The 26315-nt window shown below is 38.9% G+C and overlaps 1 protein-coding gene across 6 annotated transcripts in view; it reads left to right on the top strand.

Moving 5' to 3' along the window:
* PPP2R3A (protein phosphatase 2 regulatory subunit B''alpha) overlaps positions 1–26315 on the top strand; it is a 170133-nt gene that overhangs the window by 18454 nt on the left and 125364 nt on the right. For 4 of the 6 annotated variants that reach the window (XM_059663871.1, XM_059663865.1, XM_059663866.1 and 1 more), the window contains exons 2-3: positions 4980–5166; positions 22188–24632. In XM_059663871.1, the coding sequence (XP_059519854.1) occupies positions 22641–24632 (1992 nt within the window). In that variant the 5' untranslated portion in view covers positions 4980–5166; positions 22188–22640. The remainder of the gene's footprint in view (positions 1–4979; positions 5167–22187; positions 24633–26315) is intronic. The other 2 variants (XM_059663867.1, XM_059663868.1) reach the window with 2 other exon arrangements.

The following is a 26315-nucleotide window of genomic DNA, read 5'->3' as shown; positions in this document are numbered from 1 at the left end:
CCATACACCTCCCCCCTACACCTCCCCATATAAAGAATGTAAGCCCAAGCTAAGAGGCCTCAAAAAGGAAACATGCTTAGTTCTCCCTTTCTTGTTCTCTGTTGACTAGGGGCCCGGTGCACGAAATTCGTGCACTGGGTGTGTGTGTGGGGGGGAGTGTCCCTCAGCCCAGCCTGCCCCCTCTCACATACTGGGAGTCCTCAGGCATAGACCCCCATCACCCTCCGATCGCCTGATAGGCCCCTTGCCCAGGCCTGACGCCTCCGCCAGAGGTGTCAGGCTTGGACAGGGGACTCCCATCTCCCCCTGATCACTGGCTCTGGCCAGCGCCCAGGCCTGAGGCCTCTGGCCCAGGAATCATGCCTGGACAGGGGACCCCCATCTCCCTCTGATCGCTTGCTCCACCCCCCGCCCAAGCCTGACGCCTCTGACCCAGGCTTCAGGCCTGGGCAAGGGGACCCTCATATCCCCCCAATCCCCGGCTCAGCCCCCCGCCCAGGCCTGATGCCTTGGCCAGAGGAGTTGACCCTCATCACCCTCCGATCACCAATCACCGGATCGGCCCCTCGACCAGGCCTGAGGCCTCTGGCAGAGGTGTCAGGCCTGGGCAGGGGAACCCCAGCTCCTCGCAGTTGCAGGCTCCGCCCCTGCCCAGGCCTAATGCCTCTGGCTGAGGCGTCCAGCCCTTGCAGCGGGGACCCGCAGCTGCAGCGGCCCCACGATCGTGGGCTCCGCTTTAGGCCCAGGCAAGGGACCCCTAGCTCCCGGGACTGCCAGCTTCGACCGTGCCCAGCTCCCATCGCTGGCTCCACCCCTACTTCCTGCTATCACTGGCCAGGGCGGCAAAGGCGCCTGATTCTCCGATCATGGCTGGGGGGCAGGGCAAAGGCGGCCCCAGGGCCGCCTTTGCCCTGCCCCCCAGCTCTTAGCTCCCCCCTGGGTTTCCGATCACTGTCAGTGGCAGGGGGCTTCTTCCTGCTTTCCCTTTCGCCTCCCTGCATTGTGCCTACATATGCAAATTTACCGCCATCTTGTTGGCAGTTAACTGCCAATCTTAGTTGGGAGTTAACTGCCAATCATAGTTGGCAGTTAATTTGCATATAGCCCTGATTAGCCAATGAAAAGGGTATCGTCGTACGCCAATTACCATTTTTCTCTTTTATTAGATAGGATGATGGTAGGTAGCATGAATTTCTGTAGCAGGTGGTCTCATGCCTGATGTATGACCATTTCCTTAACTGCCAGTAGAGGCCTGCAGAGGGGTGGTCATACATTGAACTTACCAGTACATTTTTGGTAAATAATACTCCTTCAGATATATGGTTATTAAAATATACTTTTAGATGTTCTAAAGCAGGGGTCCTCAAACTTTTTAAACAGGGGGCCAGTTCTACTGTCCCTCAGACCGTTGGAGGACCGGACTATAGTTTTAAAAAAAAACTATGAACAAATTCCTATGCACACTGCACATATCTTTTTTTTTTTAAATATATTTTATTGATTTTTTACAGAGAGAAAGGGAGAGAGATAGAGAGTCTAACTACTTCTCATCCTTCCCCTGCTACCACCTATTCCAAACCAGCATCATTTTTTGCCTGGATTATTTCAGGTAAATTTGGTCTCTCCACTCTTGTTCCCTGTAGTCTATTCTCATCACAGTAATCAGAATGATCTTATTAAAAATTAATTCAGATCATTACATTTCTCTGTTTACAGTTCTTCAGTAGCTTCCTATCTCAAAGTCAAAGTCTAGTCTCACTCTTGCTAAAACATTCAAGACATGCTTCCACCTCAGAGCCTTTGTAGTTGGTGTTCCTTCCATCTCTTCCTGCCAGTGTAGCCACACACATTTTCCCTCATGATACTGTCTTATTGAAGAGACCAGGCTAATTGTCGTATAGAACGACCCATATCATGAATTTCTGTTTCTTGATGGTATTGATTAACTTATTTCTCTATTGCCTGTTTTTGCTGTAATTGGACATTAGCACTAAAAGATTGATTAAAGCTAAATATTTTTGGCAAGAACACTCCATAAATGATACTCTATACATTGCATCATATCAATAGGTACATATAATCTGATTATTAAGGTGTTAAGGTGGTGACTTTCAGATTCCTCTATTATAAATTTACATTTTTACCTTTGTAGTTATCAAATATCCAAAGAGTGAATGATAATTTTTTAAATCCTGTGATTTTAAGGATATTTTTAGCTGTTAAACTCTGTCCCTTTTTTTTTCAAATAAAAGATGTTTTGGAGATCTAATATATAAAACAGATAAAAGCAGAGCTATTTTGGGGGCAGTGGGAAATGCCTAGTATTGGCAGCTTCCAAGGGAACTCTGACAAGCACAGTTTGTAACTCACAGAGCCAGGCCAAAGGACAGAGGCCCAGAGAGGACACATGAAGTCTTCAAGGCCACCTAGCATCTCACAAGAAAGGCTCAGTGCACTTTCTGTTAGAGCACAGTTTGGGGATCTCTGTAACTTCCTTGGAAAGCTGTGGTTGTGGATTATCACTAGAATGACACTTGGTTTTTCCCTGGCAGTCCACTCACTGTTATTAGTTGTCTGAGTGCTTTCTTTGACATTCTATCTGTTCTGCAGATGTGAAGATTTGAAATTACTTCATTTTTAGTGTGTGTTGGGTTGCAAGCTTTTTTGTTTCCCTTTTGGAAATTCCTCTTCATCCACAAAGAATTCCAGATTCAGACATTATTCATCTTATGTCTGGAACACTAAAATCTCAAGAGCTTCCACATGTCTTACCTCTTTCTACCTTTAGAATATTGAAAATGCTGCCACAGCTAAAGTCAGTTTTATCATTTGCTTGCTGCTTGCTTCCTTTCTGCACCTTACTTACACAGTCTAATGCGCCTTTGTAGAGGACTGAATATGTAAATTTGGTATATCCACACAATGTATACAAGATATGTAGATTTTTATTTTCATGGAAAGTAGAAAAAGAAAGTAATAAGTTATAATTAAATCTCACTTTGTTTTATACACACACACACACACACACACACACACACACGATATTCACAAAAATCCCCAGCTCTGTGTTATGTGTTTTTAAAGCCAGAAAGGACATTTACAAAAATGTTCACATTGATACTATATCTAGGTGTGATCTTTGCATCTCTCTCTCTCTCTCTCTCTCTCTCTCTCTCTCTCTCTCTCTCTCTCTCTCTCTTCAGGCATGTCTTATTTATGCAATCATTACTTTTATATTAAGATTAAAAAATAAACAACTTTGAGCTGTCAAATCTAAGCTGCATTGAAGGCAATTCCAGGTCCCTCCTCAGCTTTCTGGCATCCATACCATCCTTTGGGATTTTTTTCCCTGTTCTCTTATCATCCCATTCAAGCAAGTTTTCCCTTGACCATGCTCTGTTGATTTTACACCAGGTTCCTGGTCATTTTCTAGAATTGTCCAGTTGGCTCTGAAGAGCCTCGTTCCCTGAAAAGATGTAAAAATTATGTTCTAAAACTAACTGTTACTAAAATGTAATTTCCACTGGCCGAGGAGGAGGATAAATATCTGTGAATTAATTAATCTATTATTTTTTGTCTCATTTCTTTTATCCATAAGTTCCTTACAAGACAAGCTTTGCTTGTTTTTTGTATTGCCCTTAACATAGGTAATTAATATAAATAAATGAATAAAGTATTTTTTTAATGTTATTGATTTCATAGAGAGGAAGGGAGAGGGAGAGGGAGAGAGAGAGAAACATCAACGATGAGAGAGAATCATCTGTCGGCTGCCTCCTGCACACCCTCTACTGGGCATGAGCCGACAACCTGGGCATGTGCCTGACCTGGAATCTAACCATGACCTCCTGGTTCATAGGTTGATGCTCAACCTCTGAGCCACACTGGCCAGGCAAATAAAGCCTAGTTTTTAAATCCATAACTTAATAAAAATAAATTTAAGATCTTTTAGCTTCAGTCAGAATTTGTTCTTACAGGGATATAGAAAAGCACAGGATTTAAAGATAGAAGACATTCAGATCTTGCTCATAGATTTGTGATCACGGATTAGTCACTTAAGTCCCTGAACTGCCTTCATCTGTAGCCTCATTGATTCTTTTCCGGATTCTACAGAGGCCTTCTATCTGACCTACCTAATTTTGATCTTGCTTCCTCAAGTTTATGTCTGTCCTCCACCTACAGAGTAATTCTGACCTTGTCCCCTCCTTCCTCCACTGAAACTTCTCAGGGCTCTGATGCTAAGTTGCCTCTGCCCCACTCCTTCAACTGTAGCTCCTAGAAGCCTCTCTTCACACTTGACACTGGAATAATACCAAACTCCTGGCAGCTCCTCGAACATCCCAGCCACCTCCTGCTTTGCTCCCTTTGTCCACAAACCATTTTCCCTTTCTTCTTGTGGCCAACTACTTTTGCTCTACTCCAGAACTGGGCTCGGCAGTCTTCTTCTCTGGAATGTTTTCTTTGATGTAGAAGTTAGGTATCCTCTTTCTCTGCCCACTCACGTTGTAAGCTGCTTTAAGGCAAAGTCATTGATTATAGTTTACTCTTCTTGAAGAGTGCCTGGCTTATAGTGGCACTCAAAAGTTTATTAAGCTGCACTATATACATATAACCTGTCCAAATGATTTTTAAATATAGAATGTATTTTGATTTTTATGTATCTCCAGAATAAGAAAAAGATTTAGAAAAGGAAAATATGTGAATTAAATTAACTTAAAATACTACTAGCAGACAGACAACTAGTGTTGATGTTTTGGTATGTAATAATTGTTTAAAATAGTAAAATTTTAACCCCCAAAGGTTCCTTTCAGAGCCAGTACTCAGAACAACCAGTAGCTTTGCAAATTACATGCATTGAAAATTAATAGCCAGTTCATTGTGCTTCCCACATCAAGTAATACAAAATAGTTCTCTGGTAAAATATAGCTTTTTCTAAAAATTCTAACCGAGAAAAAATTTTTTGCTTTTCTCATGTTCCCTAGATCCCAGAACCATCTTTCATTCTGTTTTTCCAGAAGAGAAGGTGAAATCCCAGTGAGGGAAGTGACTTGACCAACTTACTCAGTTGGTCAGTGTAGAAGCTGAAGCTGGGACAGGAGCTCCCGACTGCCACCTGGTGCTTTACCCCTCAGGCACATTTTCTGTTTCTCCACTGGAGTAAAAATAAAAGTAAGTTTTAAGCACTTTAATTTCCATAAGCTCAAATCAAGCCTGTTAATGAAATGTCCTTATTTTACATTTAGTCTTATTAAGACAGCCCTAAACCTAAACATTAATCATTCTTTCAATATTCATATATATAATTTCTTTGAGCATTAGAAAAATCTTCCCTCCTAAGAAATTTCTTCTCTCTCTCTCTCTCTCTCTCTCTCTCTCTCTCTCTCTCTCTCTCTCTCTCTCTCTCTCTCTCTCTCTCCCCTCTTCACCCAAGGATATTTTTCCATTGATTTTTAGGGAGAGTGGAAGAGAGAGGGAAAGACAGAGAAACATCGATGTGAGAGAAACATTGATTGGTTGCCTCCTGCATAAGCCCTGACCAAGGCCCAGGCCGGGGAGGAGCCTGCAACCAAGGTACATGCTCTTGACTGGAATCAAACCCAGGACCCTTTGGTTCGCAGGCTGACACTCTATCCACTAAGCCAAACCAGCTAGGGCCTAAGAAATTTCTTAATTTATTTTCTCAACTATTTTTGTAGTGAACACAACAAATAAAATATTCCAGGTCTCCTTTTGTTCCCCTACAAGTAGTTTTATGGATCCTCTACATTTTTCTCTTGGGATCCGTTTTCATACTGAGTCATCCACCAGAGAGTGCCTGTGTTTTCCAGGCAAACTAATAGTTTTATTATTTCTAAATGACTCATTACTTCTGAATCATCACACCTTGTGTACTCTGTTAAATAAAAGCTTTTAGTAATTTTTCTACAGTTTTTCCTCTTTCTTGTCTTCAAATGCCCCATCTAAGTGACATGGATATTTAGCCACTTTTCTCTTGTGTCTACAAGATTTATGTTGATCATTTTCTTCTTGAACCCTTTCATCAGTTGAAATAAGCGATGGAAGTTCTTTACCTCATACTTTCTGTTCCAGATGTTTCCTGAAATAGAACACAATAGCAACATAAAAAATACGTGTAACACCATTCTCTATTTTCCATCATTATACTTATGTTGTCTAAGGTTTTATTAACTTAACAAAATTTTCCATGAAATTAGGAAGAAATAGTTGTAAAAGAAAACTACAGCTCTAATGTTAATTGGCAAACAAAATCTTTGGAATTCAGCATGTTGGAGGAATGAAACACTTTCATCCCTTGACTTCTGTGTCATATTTTGCTGGATCTCTTCCTGCCACTTGAAAATTAATTCTCTGTGTCTTTCCTGGCACCCTTCTCACCTCGTATATGCCAGCCTTTCTCAGAATTCTGTCCTTGATCCTTTTCTCATGCTATATATGTTCTGTGTTGTCCACTCTTGTGGCTTTAAAACTTTTATCTGATGCTTATTCCAGACCTTTATTTTCAACTGCTATTGCTTCCCTGCCACATATATCCATCTGCATGAGGAATACCTTTTCCTGGATGTCCCACCAAAATAACCTATTTCTAAAGCTGAATTCATCTCCCCTACACCTTTGCCCCCAGTCTTATCTTTACACCTTCACAGAACCCACTTTTAATTTTTTAAATTTGTTACTAATATTATATATTAATTTTCATATTTAAAGTGTCAAGGCTTAAAAGACTTTTAAAATATATCAGTTTCCAAGTAGGCTGCTCCTCAGAGACAACCACTGTCCATTTTTTTAGCAATCTTTTCCATTTTTACCTCCATATTTATAAATGCATACATATTGTAAATTTATCATTCACAATTTTTTTTCATTTGTAAATTTTAAACACTAAGTCTTGCCTTCCTGATATGAATTTCAGTTCTCTCACCCCTGTTCTACTACATTAACAAAGTAAAGGGTAAAAAATATGTGATCATCTCAATTGATGCAGAATAGGTATTTGACAGAATTAAACAACCGTATGAGATTTTTTAAAAACTCTCAGCAAACAAGAAATAGAAGAGAGCTTTCTCAACTTTATAAAGGATATCAAAACCTACAGCTGTCATTATACTTTATGGCTCACCTCTTCTAGTCATTATTGTTATGGAGATTCTAGCCAGTGTGTTAATAAAAATTAATAAGAAGTAAAGCAGTAAATATTAGAAAGAAAAAAGTAAAACTATCTCTTCTCAGACAACATGATTGTCTTTAAAAAAAAATCCCAAGGTATTTACCAAAAAAAGAAAAAATACTACTCTTAATAAGTGAATTTAGCAAAATACCAAATAACAAGAACAGTGTACATAAATTAACTGTGTTTCTTTACACCAGCAATAAACACAAGGGAAAATGCAAATAAAATAGCAATACTGTTTGCATTAGCATCAGAAAACATAAAATACTTGGGAATAAATTTAATGAAAGGCCTACAAAAACATTGCTGAGAAAAATTAAAGAGCATCTGAATAAATGGAGACTGCCTGGATTAGAGACTTAATAATATTAAGATCTCCATTATCACCAAATTGAGATTTAAATTCATTGAAATTCCAATAAAAAATCCCAGGATCATAGAGAATCTAGAAATAAACTTATATATGTGGCCATTTGTTTTTTCAACAAAGGTTCCAATGTAACTCAGTGGGCAGTCTTTTGAATAAATAAATAGTGCTGGATGATCTTCAAACTCAGCCTTATACCGTTCATAAAAATTAATTTAAAGTAGATCATAGAGCTAAACATAAGAGTTGGAAATATAGAACTACAAAAAAAAAACTTCATAACCTTGGCATAAGCAAAGATTTTTAAGACAGGATACAAATGTATTAACTATAAAAAAAAAATTGATTATTTAGTTTAATAAAAATTAGTAAAATTAAAACCTCTACTGCTAAGGAATTGGAAAGTGAAGCCACAGACCAGAGAAAATATCTGTATCTAAAATATATAAATGAATTCTTAGAACTGGGTAATCAAAGACAATCCAGAAAATTTGAAGACGCTTCACAAAAGATACAGATGAATTGCTAATACGCCTATGAATAAGTGCTCATCAACATCATTAGTCATTAGGGAAATGTAAATTAAAGTCACACCCACTAAAATGGCTAAAATTTTAAAAATGACAAATATCCAAAAGGATGTAGAGCCACTAGAGCTCAAGTGTTGATGAGAGTGTAAAATGGTAGAACCATTTTGGAAGACAGTTTTACAGGTTTTTATAAAGTTAAACATACACTTATTATGACTCAATAATTCCATTGTTAATTTCCCAAAAGAAATGAACACATATCCACAAAAACACTTTTACTTGCCTGTTCATAGCAACTTTAATTTATAATAGCCTAAACTAGAAACAACCCTAATGTCTATCAGCTGGTGAATAGGTAAGACAAATTTTAGTATATTCATGTAGTAGAATACCTGCTTAGAAATATGCAATTGATACATGCAGAAATATGGATGAATCTCAAAACCACATTGTGCTGAATGAGAGAGGCCAGACTGAAAAGTATCTATATACTATCATTACATTCATATGAAGATCTAGAACTGGCAAAACTAATCTATAGTGATAGGAATCAGATCAGTGATTGACAGATATTGGGGGTTAGGGGAATTAATTGGGAAAGTTCAGAGGGATATTTTTAGGGTGATGTAAATGTTCTGTCTTTTTTAGGGCAGTAGTTACATGGTTCTTGTTAAATCAAATTGAACTGTACGCTAAATCTGTACATTTTTAGAGTATGTAAATTATGCATCAGTAAAATTGACTTAAAATGAAAGTAGCATTTGTCAATTAGTGGGCTTCAGTATAAGGTGATCATGTGGTTAGATGGTATTTCTGAACTCCAGAAAAGGATTCTTTAATCCACAATGGGAACTGGGAGCTGGAGGTAATAAGCTTGGTTTCTTGTGACCTTGACCTGGGTAGGGCTGATGGGTTTATTGATCAGAATGTAATAATACAAGAATGTACCTATTTTAATTTTCAGTCTTTTACCAACCTCTGAGTGTTATCTCCTGGGATTGGTGCTTTCCTGGTTTATTTTTTATTTTTACCATCAAATAAATATCCTGTCTTCAGCGGGATGAAGAAGGGATGATTTTTTGAGTTTGTGGAGTGTAGGTGGGGAGGTCTCTTTCCTTTGTAAAATTTCAAACAATCCCCCTATACTCAATCCTCCACACTAGCCCGTTTTCTATGATACCTAGTACCTCCAAATCTGGACCTTTATTGGGTTGTGCAGGGTGAATTGGTTTGCATGCCGTCAATATCCCTTCCTCCTCTACTCTGCTAAGTCATTTACCATTCCTGCTTCTGTTTTCTATCATATATAGTGATTTGGAGTTACTGTGTCTCCTAGGTTTTTTAAAGATGGAGTTTACATTCTTAATTTTGTACTTACTGTTTGGAGGAGACCTTAAAACTGTAAAATCCAGGGAGAACCAAGATGGCGGCATAAGGTATAAACCTGTGCGTGCTGTCTCCCACAACAACACTGAAATTACAACTATAAGAAAACAGCTATCTTCCAGAACCACGGGAAAGCTGGCCGAGTGGACGTTCTACAACTAGAAGGAAAGAAAGAAGCGCATTGAGACTGAGTAGGAGGTGCAGAGGCGCCAAGAACAGAGGTACGAAGGCCCGCAAGGCGGGCTGCACCTGGATGCGCAGTTTTTTTCAATCGGAAGGGGAGACAAGCTCTCGAACGCACTGAGCTCGTTTAAGGGAGATTCTGAGGTCCCAGACTCCTAGGGGGAGAAACTGGACTGTCTTGCAGTGGGTCGGAAAGCAAGGGTGGCTTTCTCGCAGAGCTGCTCGCAGGGATCATTGTTGCCGTGGGGGCGTGGGACTCCGGGACGCAGAGACATGGAGTCTGAATCGCGGAGACGCTGACGACAACCATTGTTGTTTGCGCTGCCCTGATGATTCTCTGAGACCCTGCCCCACTCAATTTACATCCCCGCCCAAGCTGTGCCAGTGGCACAAGGAACCACCTGTGTTTTTGCAGCCTATCCCAACAAACTGCAGCTGTGTCAGAGAGCTCCAAAACTTCCAAATTCCAAACAAAGAGGAGAAATCTGTTGTTATTGCTGTAGCTCCTGCTGGGTGGACCCACACAGTGGTTGACTTGGAGATCCAGGAGCCAGGGCACCCCTGGTTAGATACCAGATTTCAACTCCTCACATCTATAAGGGACACACTCAAGAAACAGACTCAGTGAGCACCAAAGCCCCACTGAAGCAAGTCCTGCTCCATAAGGGTGTCTCCAGCACAGCAGTTCTTCCACTATAGACACAATGGGTCCTCGCAGTCAGCCAAAAATGGGGAGACAAAGAAACATGTCACAAATGAAAGAAATGGAGGAAAGCAAACTAATGGAGGACATAGAGTTCAAAACCACAGTTACAAGGTTACTCAAGAATCTTCTACGAACCTCTGAGGAACTTAGTGAGACCTCCGAGGAACTTAGTAAGACCTTCCAGGATCTTAATGAGAATGCCAAAGAAATGGGAAAGGACCAGTCAGAAATTATACATACACTGACTGAAATTAAAAGTAAAATACAGAGATCCAACAGCAGACTAGAGGATCCCAAGAATCAAGACAAAGATTTGAAATATGAAGAAGCAAAAAACATCCATCTGGAAAAGCAAAACGAAAAAAGAATCTAAAAATATGAAGATAGTGTAAGGAGCCTCTGGGACAACTTCAAACGTACCAACATCTGAATTATCGAGGTGCCAGAAGAAGAGAGAAAGCAAGATACTGAAAGCATGTTAGAAGAAATCATGACAGAAAACTTCCCCTACCTGGTGAAAGAAATAGACTTACAAGTCCAGGAAGCGAAGAGAACCCCAAACAAGAGGAATCCAAAGAGGACCACACCAAGACACATCATAATTAAAATGCCAAGGGCTAAAGACAAAGAGAGAATCTTAAAAGCAGCAAGAGAAAAACAGTTAGTTACCTACAAGGGAGTACCCATACGACTGTCAGCTGATTTCTCAACAGAAACTTTGCAGGCCAGAAGGGAGTGGCAAGAAATATTCGAAGTGATGAATAGCAAGAACCTACAACCAAGATTACTCTACCCAGCAAAGCTATCATGTAGAATTGAAGGTCAGATAAAGAGCTTCACAGACAAGAAAAAGCTTAAGGAGTTCATCACCACCAAATCAGGAATATATGAAATGCTAAAGGATATTCTTTAAGAAGAGGAAGAAGAAAAAGGTAAAGATAAAAATTATGAACAACAAATACACATCTATCAACAAGTGAATCTGAAAATCAAGTGAATAATCTGATGAACAGAATGAACTGGTGATTATAATAGAATCAGGGGCATAGAAAGGGAGTGGACTGACTATTCTTGGGGGGGAAAAGGGTGAGGGGGATGCGGGAAGAGACTGGACAAAAATCGTGCTCCTATGGATGAGGACAGTGGGTGGGGAGTGAGGGAGGAGGGTGGGGTGGGAACTGGGTGGAGGGGAGTTATGGGGGGGAAAGAGGAACAAATGTAATAATCTGAACAATAAAGATTTAATTAATAAAAAAATTATGAACAACAAAGTGACAACAAATACCTATCAACAAGTGAACCTAAAAATTAAGTCAGAATAAACTGGTGAATATAATAGAAGCAGGGGCATAGAAAGGGAGTGGACTGACAATTCTTGGGGGGAAGGGGATGTGGGCGGGGTGGGAAGAAATTGGACAAAAATCTTACACCTATGGATGAGGACAATGGCAGGGGGTAAGGGCATGGGGTGGGATGGGAACCAGGTGGAGGGGAGATATGGGGGGAAAAAGGGGAACATCTGTAATAATCTGAACAATAAAGATTTATTATTTTTTTTTATAATTTGTTTTTTATTTATTGCTTAAAATATTACAAAGGGTATTACATATGTGTCCATTTTATCCCCCCGCCCTAGACAGTCCCCTAGCCTCCCCTATCCCCCAGTGTCTTATGTCCATTGGTTATGCTTATATGCATGCATACAAGTCCTTTAGTTGATCTCTTACCCCCCTACCTCCTGCCCCTCAACCCTCCCCGGCCTTCCCGCTGCAGTTTGACAATCTGTTTGAGGCAGCTCTGCCTCTGTATCTATTATTGTTCAAAAGTTTATAATGGTCTCTATTATCCATGAATGAGTGAGATCATGTGGTATTTTTCCTTCATCGACTGGCTTATTTCACTTAGCATAATGCTCTCCAGTTCCATCCATGACGTTGCAAATGGTAAGAGTTCCTTCCTTTTTACAGCAGCATAGTATTCCATCGTGTAGATGTACCACAGTTTTCTAATCCATTCATCTACTGATGGGCACTTAGGCTGTTTCCAGATCTTAGCTATGGTGAATTGTGCTGCTATGAACATAGGGGTGCATATATCCTTTCTGATTGGTATTTCTGGTTTCTTGGGATATATTCCTAGAAGTGGGATCACAGGGTCAAATGGGAGTTCCATTTTCAGTTTTTTAAGGAAACTCCATACTGTCTTCCGTAGTGGCTGCACCAGTCTGCATTCCCACCAGCAGTGCACGAGTGTTCCTTTTTCTCCATGTCCTCTCCAGCACTTGTTTGTTGATTTGTTGATGATAGCCATTCTGACAGGTGTGAGATGGTACCTCATTGTTTTGATTTGCATTTCTCGGATGATTAGTGACTTGGAGCATGTTTTAATATGTCTCTTGGCTTTATGAATGTACTCTTTTGAAAAGTGTCTATTTACGTCCTTTGCCCATTTTTTTTTTAATATATTTTATTGACTTTTTACAGAGAGAAAGGGAGAGAGATAGAGAGCTAGAAACATCGATGAGAGAGAAACATCGATCAGCCGCCTCCTGCACATCTCCCACTGGGGATGTGCGCGCAACCCAGGTACATGCCCCTGACCGGAATCGAACCCGGGACCCTTCAGTCCGCAGGCCGACGCTCTATCCACTAAGCCAAACCGGTTTCGGCCTTTGCCCATTTTTTGATTGGATTGTTTATCTTCCTTTTGTTAAGTTGTATGAATTCCCTATAAATGTTGGAGATTAAACCCTTATCGGTGATAACATTGGCAAATATGTTCTCCCATGCGGTGGGCTTTCTTGCTGTTTTGTTGATGGTTTCTTTTGCTGTGCAGAAGCTTTTTATTTTGATGTAGTCCCATTTGTTTATTTTCTCTTTAGTTTCCAATGCCCTAGGAGCTATATCGGTGAAGAAACTGCTTTGGCATATGTCTGAGATTTTGTTGCCTTTGGATTCCTCTAGTATTTTTATGGTTTCCCGTCTTACATTTAAGTCCTTTATCCATTTTGAGTTTATTTTTGTGTATAGTGTAAGTGGGTGGTCTAGTTTCATTTTTTGCATGTATCTGTCCTATTTTCCCAACACCATTTATTGAAGAGACTATCTTGGCTCCATTATATGTTCTTGCCTCCTTTGTCAAATATTAATTGAGCATATTGGTTCGGGCCGATTTCTGGGCTCTCTATTCTATTCCATTGATCTATATGCCTATTCTTGTGCCGGTACCAGGCAGTTTTGAGAACAGTGGCTTTGTAATACAACTTGATATCTGGTATTGAGATCCCACCTACTTTGTTCTTTTTCAGGATTGCTGCAGCTATTCGGGGTCTTTTTTTATTCCAGATGAATTTTTGGAGAGTTTGTTCTAGATCTCTGAAGTATGCCGTTGGTATTTTAATGGGAAGTGCGTTGAATTTATAGATTGCTTTGGGTTGTATGGACATTTTAATGATGTTGATTCTACCAATCCATGAACACGGTATGTTCTTCCATCTGTTTATGTCTTCCTCTATATCTTTTTTCAACGTCCTGTAGTTTTCTTAGTAGAGGTCTTTTACCTCTTTAGTTAAGTTTATTCCTAGGTAGCTTAATTTTTTTGGTGCGATGGTAAACGGGATTGTTTTTATAATCTCTCTTTCTGGGGGGAAAAAAGAGGAACATCTGTAGTAATCTGAACAATAAAGATTTATTTTTTTAAAAAAAAAATCACAACATGCCCCAAGTTCAATTATCCACAAAAAGATGTGAGACCTTATCGAGGGGGGAAAAAAAACCCTGTAAAATCCATACTGCAAATTTTCAACTTCAGCAATACCAAACATACAAGGTCTTTTCATGTCTCTATGCCTTTATAGATTTTATTTTTACAAGGTCCAGTTTAATCCCTCTTCACCTAGTAAGGCTCTTTCAAAATTCAGTCTTATACCATTTTCTTGTCTGCTGCTTCTGTCCCTTTATTTCACAACAAATCCATTTCATCAGCATAGCCATGTAGCAGTTTACTATGGAGTAATACCAGGAGCCACTGGGAAGTACTTGTTACAGTAATCATAAATTGCTTAAAGTGGAAGTGATAGTAAGAATTGAATGAACTCTGGAAGTTGCATATGAGCCACATAGGCAGAAGTTGGGAAAATAGACTCTGTCCCTTGCAGGAATGAAAGAAATCAGGAGAGACAAAATCTTGGGCAATGGGCTGGCACCATACAACAAGACCTGAGGTGGGATAAATGTAAACATTCAGAATGGTTAACTATAATTTGCCAGGAAGTTTATAATATGTTGCTCTCTACCCCTATACAACATAGATGTTTAGACTGAAAATTTTCACCATATTTCATTAAATCCAAAATTGTAAAATAGACATCATTTCATGTGCTATTAAGAGAGAAAAAACTCAGACTATGATACATGCTTTCTTATCATTCAGAACTTTTTTTTTCTTTTCTTTTTTTTGGAAAGAGTTCTTTTAAGCTTATATTGACAGATATTTTAAATGATGTGTCACTCTTATACATACATAGTCTTTGGGACCAGCTTTGGGATTTATTTTTAAATCGTACTTGCTAAGGTTACCCTTTGCCAATATAAGGTTACCTTCATATTGACAGATCCAGTGGGTAATTTTTGTTTTTCCTTGACCTCTTAGCAGCATTCAACACCCATGGCTCCGTTTTGAAAGTCTCTCCTTCAGCCTGCATGAAACTGCTTTCTCCTGGTTTCCATATTACCTTACTGGCTCTTCCTCTTCCTTCTTAGCCTCCCTCTAAAAACTCTATTCCTCTGTTTAACCCAGAAATGTCAGTGATCCTCAGCTCTGTCCTCAGCCCAGAGTCTTCTCGCTGTTTGCAGTCACCCTGGGTAACCTCTCAGGGCTGTATCTCCAGTCCAGATCTTTTTGCTGACTTCCAGGTTTTTATCTTCACCTGAATTTTCCACAGGTACCTCTTCAAACAGCACATTCAGAATAAAACTCTGTTTTTTCTATGGTCACCTTCCATAAAATACACACACACAAAGTCTGTGTTGGGAGTAACCATACTTGCCCCCAATACCCAACCCAAAATCCAAGATTCCACCCTCGCACTTTCCCTCCTCCTTGACTATCAGTGCCTTCCCCTTTGCTAACTACTGCACCTTCTTGGTTTAGGTTCTCACCATTTCTTGCCCAGATCATTACTGTAGCCTCCTAATTGATTTCCATGTCTCCACTCAGCTGCTAAAATGATCTTTCTAAAACATGAATCCCATCATGTTACTCCCCAACCCAAAAGTCTTTGTTTTTCCCATAGTTTTCAATAAAGCTCAGACTCCTCATTTTAGCACACAAAGCAGTCATCTGTGTCTAGTTCCTGCTGCTGTCCTCTGCATTCCTTCCCTCTTTGTTGTCTGTACACTCCCCCTAGTAAAATTAGCCAGAACTATTGATAGTTCTGAACTCACTGTGCCATATTAGGCCTCTAAGCCTTCACATATATGTTTCCCTCTTCCTAGAGTATTATTCCTTTTCTATTTGTCTAATCCTTATTACTCCTTCAAAATAAGGTACATATATCCTTTATTTGGGGAAACCTTTCCAGACTCTTCAGTCTGATTTAGATGCTCTCTCTCACTATGGACAAAGAACATGAAGAAAGGCTTCCCAAAAATGAACAAAACAAAATGTCTACTAAATAAAAAGCTGTTTAGGTGCAGATTAAAACAATGCACTTCCATTTCTTCAGTCTAACAAATTAGCAAAGATTTAAAGAGTGCTAGTCACTCAAGGAGACTGTGGGAAAATGAGCCTTTAACCCTAATATTGGAAGTAAAAATTTGTCCTTTTTTCTGGAGGACAGATTGACCCTATATATTTAAGAACCTTTAAAAAGTGAGTGTCAACCTGAGTCAGGAGGTCCCAGATTGTGGGCTCAATCCCCTGTAGGGGGTATGCAGGAGGCAGCTGACCAGCAATTCTCTCTCATCATTGGTGTTTCTATCTCCCTCTCCCTTCCTCTCTGAAATAAATAAAACATAAAGTACGCCCCCCCACACACACACACAACCCTACCCTTTGACTCCACATTCTACTACTTGGAATGTATTCTAAGAAAATAACTGGACAGTTGGTTAGAGCATCTTCCCAATACACCAAGGTTAAGGATTCATCTCAGGTCAGGATACATACAAGAAGCAACTAATGAATACATAAATAAGTGGACAACAAATCAACTTTTTTTCTCTCTCTCAGAATCAATAAAAAAAAACACTAGATAACTATGTGTGTGTATATATATGACTGTTTATCATGGTTTATTTTGAAACAAAAATAGTAAATAACCTAAATGTCTAGCAATAGCAAATGACTAAATACAGGAGTAGAAAAAATTAGGTTTATAGTTATAATATAAATAAATAATACAATAATTAATAAACAATAATACAAGAATAAACTTTTTCCCATACTCACCACTGTAAACCTACTTTTGCCCACCCCTGTAATTTATTCATATGATGGAATGTTATGTCTATTAAAATGATTCAACATGGAAGTATGTTTATGAAAATTGCTAACCTAAAGTAAGTTATTAGACCATAGTGTGGTCCAATATTTGTAAAACATATACATTTATAAATTTTCATAAGAAAATGTCAGGCCCGGCTGGTTGAATGTCATACTATGAACCAGGTGGTCACGGCTCAATTCCCTGGTTAAGGCACATGCCAGGTTGTGGGCTTGATCCCCAGTAGGGGGTGTGCAGGAGACTCTCATCATTGATGTTTCCATCTCTCTCCCTCTCTCTTCCTCTCTGAAATAAAATAAAAATATATTTAAGAAAAGAAAATGTTAGGATGTAGATCCATAAAAATATCAACAGTGATTATTTCTGAATGATTATATGGGTAATTAAAATGTTTTGTACTTGTGAATATTTTCTAATCTTTTTGAAAAGAGCATGTATTAATTGTGAGCATAATGGGGAAAAACAGAAGCCCCACCCTAGTACTCCTGATACCTGCTGTGCCTGCCTCTTTCATTACCCCATTAAGCAATAAGTGCACTGAGGGCCACTATGATAAATTATTCAGTATCATTCTCCCAGGGCCTGGTTCAGAGTAGAAAATACTTGATGAGTACATTATAACAATAATTATTGAGCATTTCCTGTGTCTTACCTATTGTTTTAAGCTTTTGACATGTTAACCTAATCCTCTTGAGATGGGTACTATTATCTCCATTTTGCAGGTGAAACAGGCTTCAAAAGTTAACCACCTTTTATGTGAGGCCACACAGCTGTAAACAACAGTGTGGGGATTTAAACTCATGCAGCCTGGCTTTCACTTAGAGACATAAGGTAGTATCCTGGTTTGCAGTTAGATTGTATCTCTGATTGAGATACAATTAGATTCCATGTCTAGGATTCTAGCTGAACAATTAGGCATCAGTTGAATCATGGTCAGAATAAAAAGGCAGAATTTGACACCCACAGATCTGAACCAAATGCCAGGCAAGTAATCTTTGTTTCTCTGCCATTAAAACACACACACACATCTTAAATCATTTTCCACTGTAAACTTCTCATTGAAATTGGTGCCACCCCTTGGGGTTTGGCTTTGTTAGTGCTCCCTCACTCTACTATTCCTATCCCTTCAATACTTAAACTCAAAGACTTAAGTTTGTAATAAGTTCTTTAACTCTTCTTCCCAGTACTTTTCTTTCTTGGTAAGATTTCTTATGACAAGTTCATCAGATTGCATTTTTAAAACTTATCAGTCTTAATTTTTGCCTTATCTTCTTTTTCCTTCATATGTTGCTGTTTTTTAAGTCAGAGTTTCTGAAAGCTACATTTCTGTTATCTGCAACTACACTATTTAGTATGGTAGCCACTAGCCACATGTGGCTTTTTAAGTTAAAATTAACTAGAATGGGCAAAAGACTTAAACAATGCTTCTCCAAAGAAAGTATGGGGCTGGTTGATAAGCATAGGAAAAGATGTTCAACATCATTAGCCATTGAGGAAATGTACATTAAAGTCACAATGCACTAACACTACACACGCATTAGAATGGCTAAAATAGAAAATACTGACAACTCCAAATGCTGAAGAGGATGTGGAATCAGCTATCTCACTCATACAATTGCTAGTGGGAATGTGAAATGGTATAGCCACTCTGGTAAAGTTTGGCAGTTTCTTAAAAGATATGTTTACCCTACAATCCAGCAGTCACAATCCTGTGTATTTACCTCGAGAATGAAAATTACGTACACACAAAAAACTGTGCACTAATATTCAAAAACTGGAAACAACATAAATATCCTTTAATGGATGAATGACTAAACAAACTGAGATAAATCCACACAATAGAATACTCAGCAATAAAAAGGAATGAAGTATTGATACATGCAGTAAAGTGAATGACTGTCAAAATCATTGTGTTAAGTGAGAGAAGCCAATCTTAGAAGCTTACATCTGTGTAATTCCATACATAAAATATTCTTGAAATGGCAAGATTATAATGATGGAGAACAGACCAGCAGTAACCAAGAATTAGGATTGTGATAACCGTGTGACTACAAAAGGGTAGCATGAGGGGTTTTTCAGAGGCAGTGGGACAGTTTATATCTTGTTTGTGTTACTATAAAAGGAAGGGATGAAGGATGACAAAGGAAAGAGTGAGTGCATGTAAAGCTGGTGCTCAGATTATATTACCAATATCAATTTCCTGATTTTGATCATTGTACTATGGTAATGCAGGGGAAACTGGGTAAGGGTACACCAGAACTCTTTCTATACTATTTTTGCAACTTTTTTCTGATTCTAAAATAATTTCAAAATTAATTTTTTAATTAAATAAAATTAAAATTCAGTTCTTCAGTTACACTATTCACTTTTAAAGTGCTCAATAGTCCCATGTCTATCAGATAGCACAGACAGAATATTTCCAACCCAGAAAAGTTTTATTGGGCAGTACTGGTCAAAAAGCACATGTCTGACTTTAGCCAGTGTTCTCTCTTCCTGGACTATTTCAAATTCTAATATTACACGATTACTTTCTTATATTTTCTGTCATGTTATCAACCAGTTGTTTTATTTATATTCAAACCTAGATAAATACTTCCCTTTAATTTCTCAAATTTTATAGAAATAGGTTTATGCCAATTTAGGAATTTATCTGATGCCTTTTAATAGATATCTGGATATTTAAATTTTTCCTGGATCAGTTTTATCACCTGTATTGTCTATCACCTGTATTAGGATATAGTCCTAATATCTTTCATTCACTTAACCAGTGGTCGGCAAACTGCGGCTCGCGAGCCACATGCGGCTCTTTGGCCCCTTGAGTGTGGCTCTTCCACAAAATACCACGTGTGGTCGCGCATGTACAGTGCGATTGAAACTTCGTGGCCCATGCGCAGAAGTTGGTATTTTGTGGAAGAGCCACACTCAAGGGGCCAAAGAGCCGCATGTGGCTCGTGAGCCGCAGTTTGCCGACCACTGACTTATCCTAATATATTTTTTTGACAGTATCATTTCTGTTTTCTTTGCCTTTTTAAAAAAATATATTTTATTGCTTTTTTACAGAAAGGAAGGGAGAGGGATAGAGAGCTAGAAACATCGATGAGAGAGAAACATCGATCAGCTGCCTCCTGCACACCCCCTACTGGGGATGTGCCCACAACCAAGGTACATGCCCTTGACCAGAATCGAACCTGGGACCCTTGAGTCCACAGGCCGACACTCTATCCACTGAGCCAAACCGGTTAGGGCTTTCTTTGCCTTTTTATCCTTACACAAAGCGCTTTCAAAATCTTGGATTTCTGAAAAGGTTTATAGTTTTTTATATTTGGTGCAATTTCTTCCCTGTCTTCTGGATGTGCATCTTTTAAGAAGGTAATTCCTTTAATTGCCATGTTCTAGTCTTTTGTCCCATAACACTATTCTTCTTTGGCTTCTTTGTATTTTTACTTACGAATTACTGGGCACTTTCTTTACTCTGGAACTTCTTTCTGCTTCAACTTCACCCATCCTGCTGTTTAATGAGCCATCAAGGAAGTGGGGGATGAGACATAGCAACAAAGTTAAGACACTAAAGGAAAAGAAGAATGATGGTAACCTACCTGAAGAAAACCACAAAGAGAAATAAAGGAATATTGTTGGAATAAAACTACGTAAGACAACAGTAATTACAATAGTGTAAGACTGGCACAAAAACAGAGTAATCATTGGATCCAAAAAGCCAGGAAATTAACCAGTATAAAAATTCAACAAAAGAAAGGGTTCTTCTTGAATTAATTGCATTAATTGAATCTGTATTTACTAAGTCTGTAATGCCTAAATGAGCAATGAACAATTTACCAAAGAAGAAATAAAATAAGCAAAACAGTTTTCTAGGGTTAAAGAAATAAAAATGAAAGCAGTGAAGTTCTGTTTCATTATTAAATGGGTAAAAGCTTTATTGTTGAAACATCAATACTATTGATGGTGCATTGGTGCTATTGATCTTCTTTACTGTCATCATCTCCTTGATTTCATTGCCTAACTTCATCATTCTTGATACAGTAGTATCACACATTCTGTCCCTCAGCAAACCATTAGAAATATATACTACATCTAAACATCTCTATTGTTATTCTCCTGGTCCAAATCCCCTTGTCTTCTTGCCTAATTTATTGTAATAGCCCCTAACTTTTCCCCATGCTTCTTATCTTGCTCCTCTACAATCTCCTCTGAACACGATAGTCAAAATTACCAATTTAAAATGTAAGTCTATTCATGTCATTCCTCTGCTCACTAGTCATCAGTTGTTACCAAGCTTGCTCAGAGTAAAGCCAAATTCCGCACAGTAGTCTACAGACCCTGCATTTTTTAGATTCCCACCTTTCTTTTCTGACTTCATCGCCCACACTGCCCCCCTTGCTTTCTCTGCTCCAGTCACTTTAGCCTCCTTGTCATTTTAGTAAATCAAGCATGCTCCCACCTCAGGGCCTTTGCACTTAATGGTTAATCTGCCTAGTATGATTTAACCCAAAATACCTCCTCTTTTCTTTCAGGTCCCTGTTAATGAGTCAGTGAAGTTTTCCCTGACTGCCCTTTATAACACAGCATCCTCCCTTCCTTTCTAAACACTTTGCCCCACTTCCTTTTTCTCCATAGCACATATTACCATCTAAGTTATATGTTTAAGCTCCATATTCATAGCATTTAGCAAGTGCCTGGCACTCAATATTTATTGAGTGAGTACATTGATACATTGATTGAACCTTTTTGGAAAGCGACTACAACATGATTTAGAAGCCTTTTTTTTTTAAGTAAGAGAACATTTAAGTAAATTTTATACTCTTGATGTGAGAAAGAGAGAGAGAGAGAGAGAGAGAGAGAGAGAGAGAGAGAGAGAGCTGTATATGGCAGGATTTGAGAGTCTGAGATCAAGAACAGTAATGAAGATATGTTTGTTTTTCTTTCTTAATAAGAGAAGAGAGGATGATGGGAGAATAATTTTCAAGCATAGAGGACGTTTAGATCAAGAACAAGTATTTGTGTTGTCAAACAAGTACTTTGATGGAAGTACTTGTTAGTTTCGTGTAAAGTGGTAAGGAGTGTGGGATAAGAAATACCAACTGGGAGGCAGTTGTAACAAGGCAGAGTTGAGGTAATACTTCTCTAGGTAGTAAGGAGTGTTGGGTTTGATGAAATAAAGGCATGAATCAAAGATCAGCAGTCAGTGATATGGCAAAGAATAAGGCTTGACAATTAACTACATAAGGATGCAAAGAAGAGGAAATAAAAGGTTCTCTCGGTATTAAAATATCGTATTTCCTTTTAATTATTTTCTTTTTTCTTTACAGGTTTTTTTCTCATTCACAGAAAAATGGATCATTTAAACCTTTGGAGGACTCAGTTATCACAACACTTTTATACTACCAACTAAGATTTACAACAATAAATTTATGACAGTAAATTTCTGCATCATAGAATTGCTGAAGAACAGTTAATATAAAAAAGAATATTTTTTATAAAAATACTCCTATAGTATCATGATATTACTAAATAAAACAAAAAAGCACAATTATTAAATTATTAGACTTGCTACTGCAAGCACATATGTGCAATAGCTACTGTATCCTTACAGTTACCAAACCTCGAATTTGGATGGTTTCCCTTTGTGGGAAAGGTTGTTGTAATTACAAGAAACCACTGAACATTGTCAAATATATTTTCATCTGAGTGTCTTTTAGGAGAATTTACTTGAAACAAGTTCTAGAAAATTCCAAGTCCCACCACTAAGTGAATTTAATATTATGGCAGCAACTTACAGACTTGTGGTTAGTACTGTGAACCACTACAGCAGTGTGGTGATAGACCGGCGTTTTGAGCAAGCTATACATTATTGCACTGGAACCTGTCACACCTTCGCACATGGAGTTGACTGCATTGTGGTACATCGTAGTGTCTGTGCAGACTTACACATCCCTGTGTCTCAGTTCAAAGATGTGGATCTGGACTCCATGTTTCTACCCCACGAAAATGGGTTTTCCTCAACTGAAAGTGACTATCCCCATCAGGCCCTCGCAGGCATACCCAGGGTCAAGAAAGGAACTACATTTCAGAATACCTGTAACTTTAAGGACATTGCAGGAGAAGCAATCAGTTTTGCCAGTGGGAAAATAAAAGAATTTTCCCTTGAAAAACTCAAAAACTCTAACCATGCAGCTTACAAAAAGGGAAGGAAAGTTAAGTCTGACTCATTTAATAGGAGGTCAGTTGATTTTGACTTGCTCTGTGGCCATTATAACAATGATGGGAACTCACCATCCTTTGGTTTACTCCGGAGTTCCTCAGTTGAGGAAAAATCTTTGTCCCATAGAAACTCACTTGATATGAACCTGACTTCAATGTTTCTTCACAACTTCTCTGAAGAAGACCTGGTTACTCAGATTTTGGAAAAACATAAAATAGAAAATTTTTCTTCTGGAACAGATATAAAGGTGTGCTTGGACATCTTGCTGAAATGCTCTGAGGATTTGAAAAAGTGCACAGACATTATAAAACAATGCATAAAGAAAAAGTCAGGGAGTAGCATCAATGAAGGAAATGGTAATGATGCAGTTTCTAGCTCTGAAATTGTCTATATGAATGTAATGACCAGGTTAGCATCCTATCTGAAAAAGCTACCATTTGAATTCATGCAATCTGGGAATAATGAGGCTATAGATTTAACAGAACTGATCAGTAATATGCCTAGTTTACAGCTGACTCCCTTCTCCCCAATATTTGGCACTGAGCAGCCCCCTAAATATGAAGATGTTGTCCAGCTCTCAGCCTCTGACCCTGGACAGTTTCAAACTATGGAATTACAAGATGACAAGCATAGTTCTAGGAACACAGACACTGTAAAATCCATTCCAAACAACTCCACAAATTCCTTATATAACTTAGAGATAAATGATCCCAGAAGTCTAAAAGATGTCCAGCTTCAGTCACGGTCATTAACTGTGAATGCTTTAGGAAATGTTTCTTCTGGTGACCTAATGGAAGCCCTTTATATTGAAGAAGAGTCAGATGGAAAGAAAGCAGTACGTAAAGGACAAAGGACAGAGAATGGACTCAATCAGGAATTGTTGAAGGTAAATGAAGATAGAGCAGAATTTTCAGACCATGGTAGTCATCTTAAAAAATGTCCTGCCTCAGGACAAAATGAAATTGGTAAGATATTTGAGAAACCAGTAGTTAATCTACCTAAGGAAGATCTTAAGTCAAAAGTTCCTAAAGGTGAAGAGGAAGACCACAGAGATTTTATGAATTCTAACAGTAAGGAAGAGATAGATAAGTTGTTAATGGATTTGGAATCTTTTTCACAGAGAATGGAGACCTCTCTAAGAGAGCCACTTGCCAAAGGTAAAAACTCTAACTCTCTAAATAATCATGGTCAGTTGACTGATCAGCTCCCTGTAAACCTTGAGCCTAAATCTAAACTCTCTTCACCCATGGAAAAAGTCTCACCTTCCTGTCTAACAAGGATCATTGAAACCAATGGACACAAAATAGAGGAAGAGGATCGAGCCCTCTTGCTACGAATCCTAGAAAGCATTGAAGACTTTGCTCAAGAACTAGTTGAATGCAAATCAGGCAGAGGGAGCTTATCACAAGAAAAGGAAATGATGCAAATTCTACAGGAAACCTTGACAACTTCTTCCCAGGCCAATTTATCAGTCTGTAGAAATCCTGTTGGTGATAAAATGAAAGATACTACTTCAGTGGTTTTGATTCAGCAGACTCCAGAGGTGATCAAGGTAAGACCCAACAATTTTGTGTCCTAAAAGTGTCCAAAGAACTGTTTTAATGTTTGTAAAATTTATAAACAAAAACTATTTTTGTTACCCATTCTCTGTTCTAAATTTCCTACCCTACTCTAGGTGTGCTCTCACTTAGTTCAGTGGGAAAAACTTAAAAGCAAAGGCTATAAAGTCAAGCAAACTGGTTTCAGCTGCCCTTCCCACACCCTTCATCTTCCTAACTCTGTGACCAAAGGAAAGTTACTTAGCCTTAATATACTCATTTACATAATGGAAATAGTAAGGATCACGACAACATGTGAAGCACAGCCAAGGTGCCTTAAACAAAGTGGGCATTTAATATTAGTACTCATCCTCCCCAGTCAAGCAGTAGACCATTCATTACTACATGCCTGTGTAGACTATTAGGTGCAGTTTGGGTTACAAAAGAAAAGAAGACATGATTCTTGAAGAGCTTAAAATCTAATTGGGGAGCCCTGGCCAATGTGGCTCAGTTAGGTAGAGCGTCATCCTATGTACCAAAAGGTTGCGGGTTTGATTCCAAGTGAAGGCACATACTTAGGTTGCAAAAACAAAATTTAACAGTACGTGAACATGTAGGGCACTACTCTGAAAGTATTGTTAGTTCAATCAATCTTCAAAGAAGGTAAAGACTAGAGTATATGAAATTTGCTTCTCTCCCCCCCCCCCCCAGTATATTTGTATTGATTTCAGAAAGGAAGGGAGAGGGAAAGAGAGATAGAAAGGTCAATGATGATGGAGAACCATTGATCGGCTGCCTCCTGCACGCCCCCTACTGGGAATCAAGCCTACAACCCTGGTATGTTCCCTGACCAGGAATCGAACCATGACCTCCTGGTTCATGGGTCTGAGTTCAACCACTTAGACACACCAGCTGAGTGAGATTCGCTTCTTTATGCAAGTGGGAATAAATATCACTCTAGAGCAGCCGTGGGCAAACTACGGCCCGCGGGCCGGATCCAGCCCGTTTGAAATGAATAAAACTATTGAAAAAAAAAGACCGTACCCTTTTATGTAATGATGTTTACTTTGAATTTATATTAGTTCACACAAACACTCCATCCATGCTTTTGTTCCGGCCCTCTGGTCCAGTTTAAGAACCCATTGTGGCCCTCGAGTCAAAAAGTTTGCCCACCCCTGCTCTAGAGTCATAGGATAGAAGTATTTTCTTTTTTTTTTTTTTTTGATTTTTTTTTTTTATTATTATTAAGGTATTACAAATGTGTCCTCATCCCCCCCATTAACCCCCAACCTTCCCCTCCCCCCCCCCCCCGCCCCACACACTCATGCTCCCATCCCCCTGTTGTCCATGTCCATTGGTTTGGCTTATATATATGTATACAAGTCCTTCGGTTGATCTCTTCCCCTTACCCCCACCCTCCCCTACTTTCCTTCTGGGGATTGATAGCCTGATCGCTGTTTCTCAGTCTTTGGGTTGGATAGAAGTATTTTCAAAAGGCTTTGAATCTACCTCACTACTGACAGCACTGCTTTTGAATATTCCTAGAAAAAAATCTCATTTGTGTTTGTTTTAGCATAACAGGATTACTTCTTATTCATTTTGTATGTCCAACATGGGTTAACTAGAAACTCTACTCCCCCTCACTCAAGGTCCCAGGCTGATGGATGCTTCATGTTCCTTCAGCTGCCCTATGGCCC

This window comes from Myotis daubentonii, chromosome 14 (genome assembly GCF_963259705.1).
Source record: "Myotis daubentonii chromosome 14, mMyoDau2.1, whole genome shotgun sequence".
In the NCBI taxonomy this organism is placed as follows: Eukaryota; Metazoa; Chordata; class Mammalia; order Chiroptera; family Vespertilionidae; genus Myotis; species Myotis daubentonii.
Note: the sequence above shows the minus strand (reverse complement) of the source record. Positions and strands in the feature narration are given on the sequence as shown.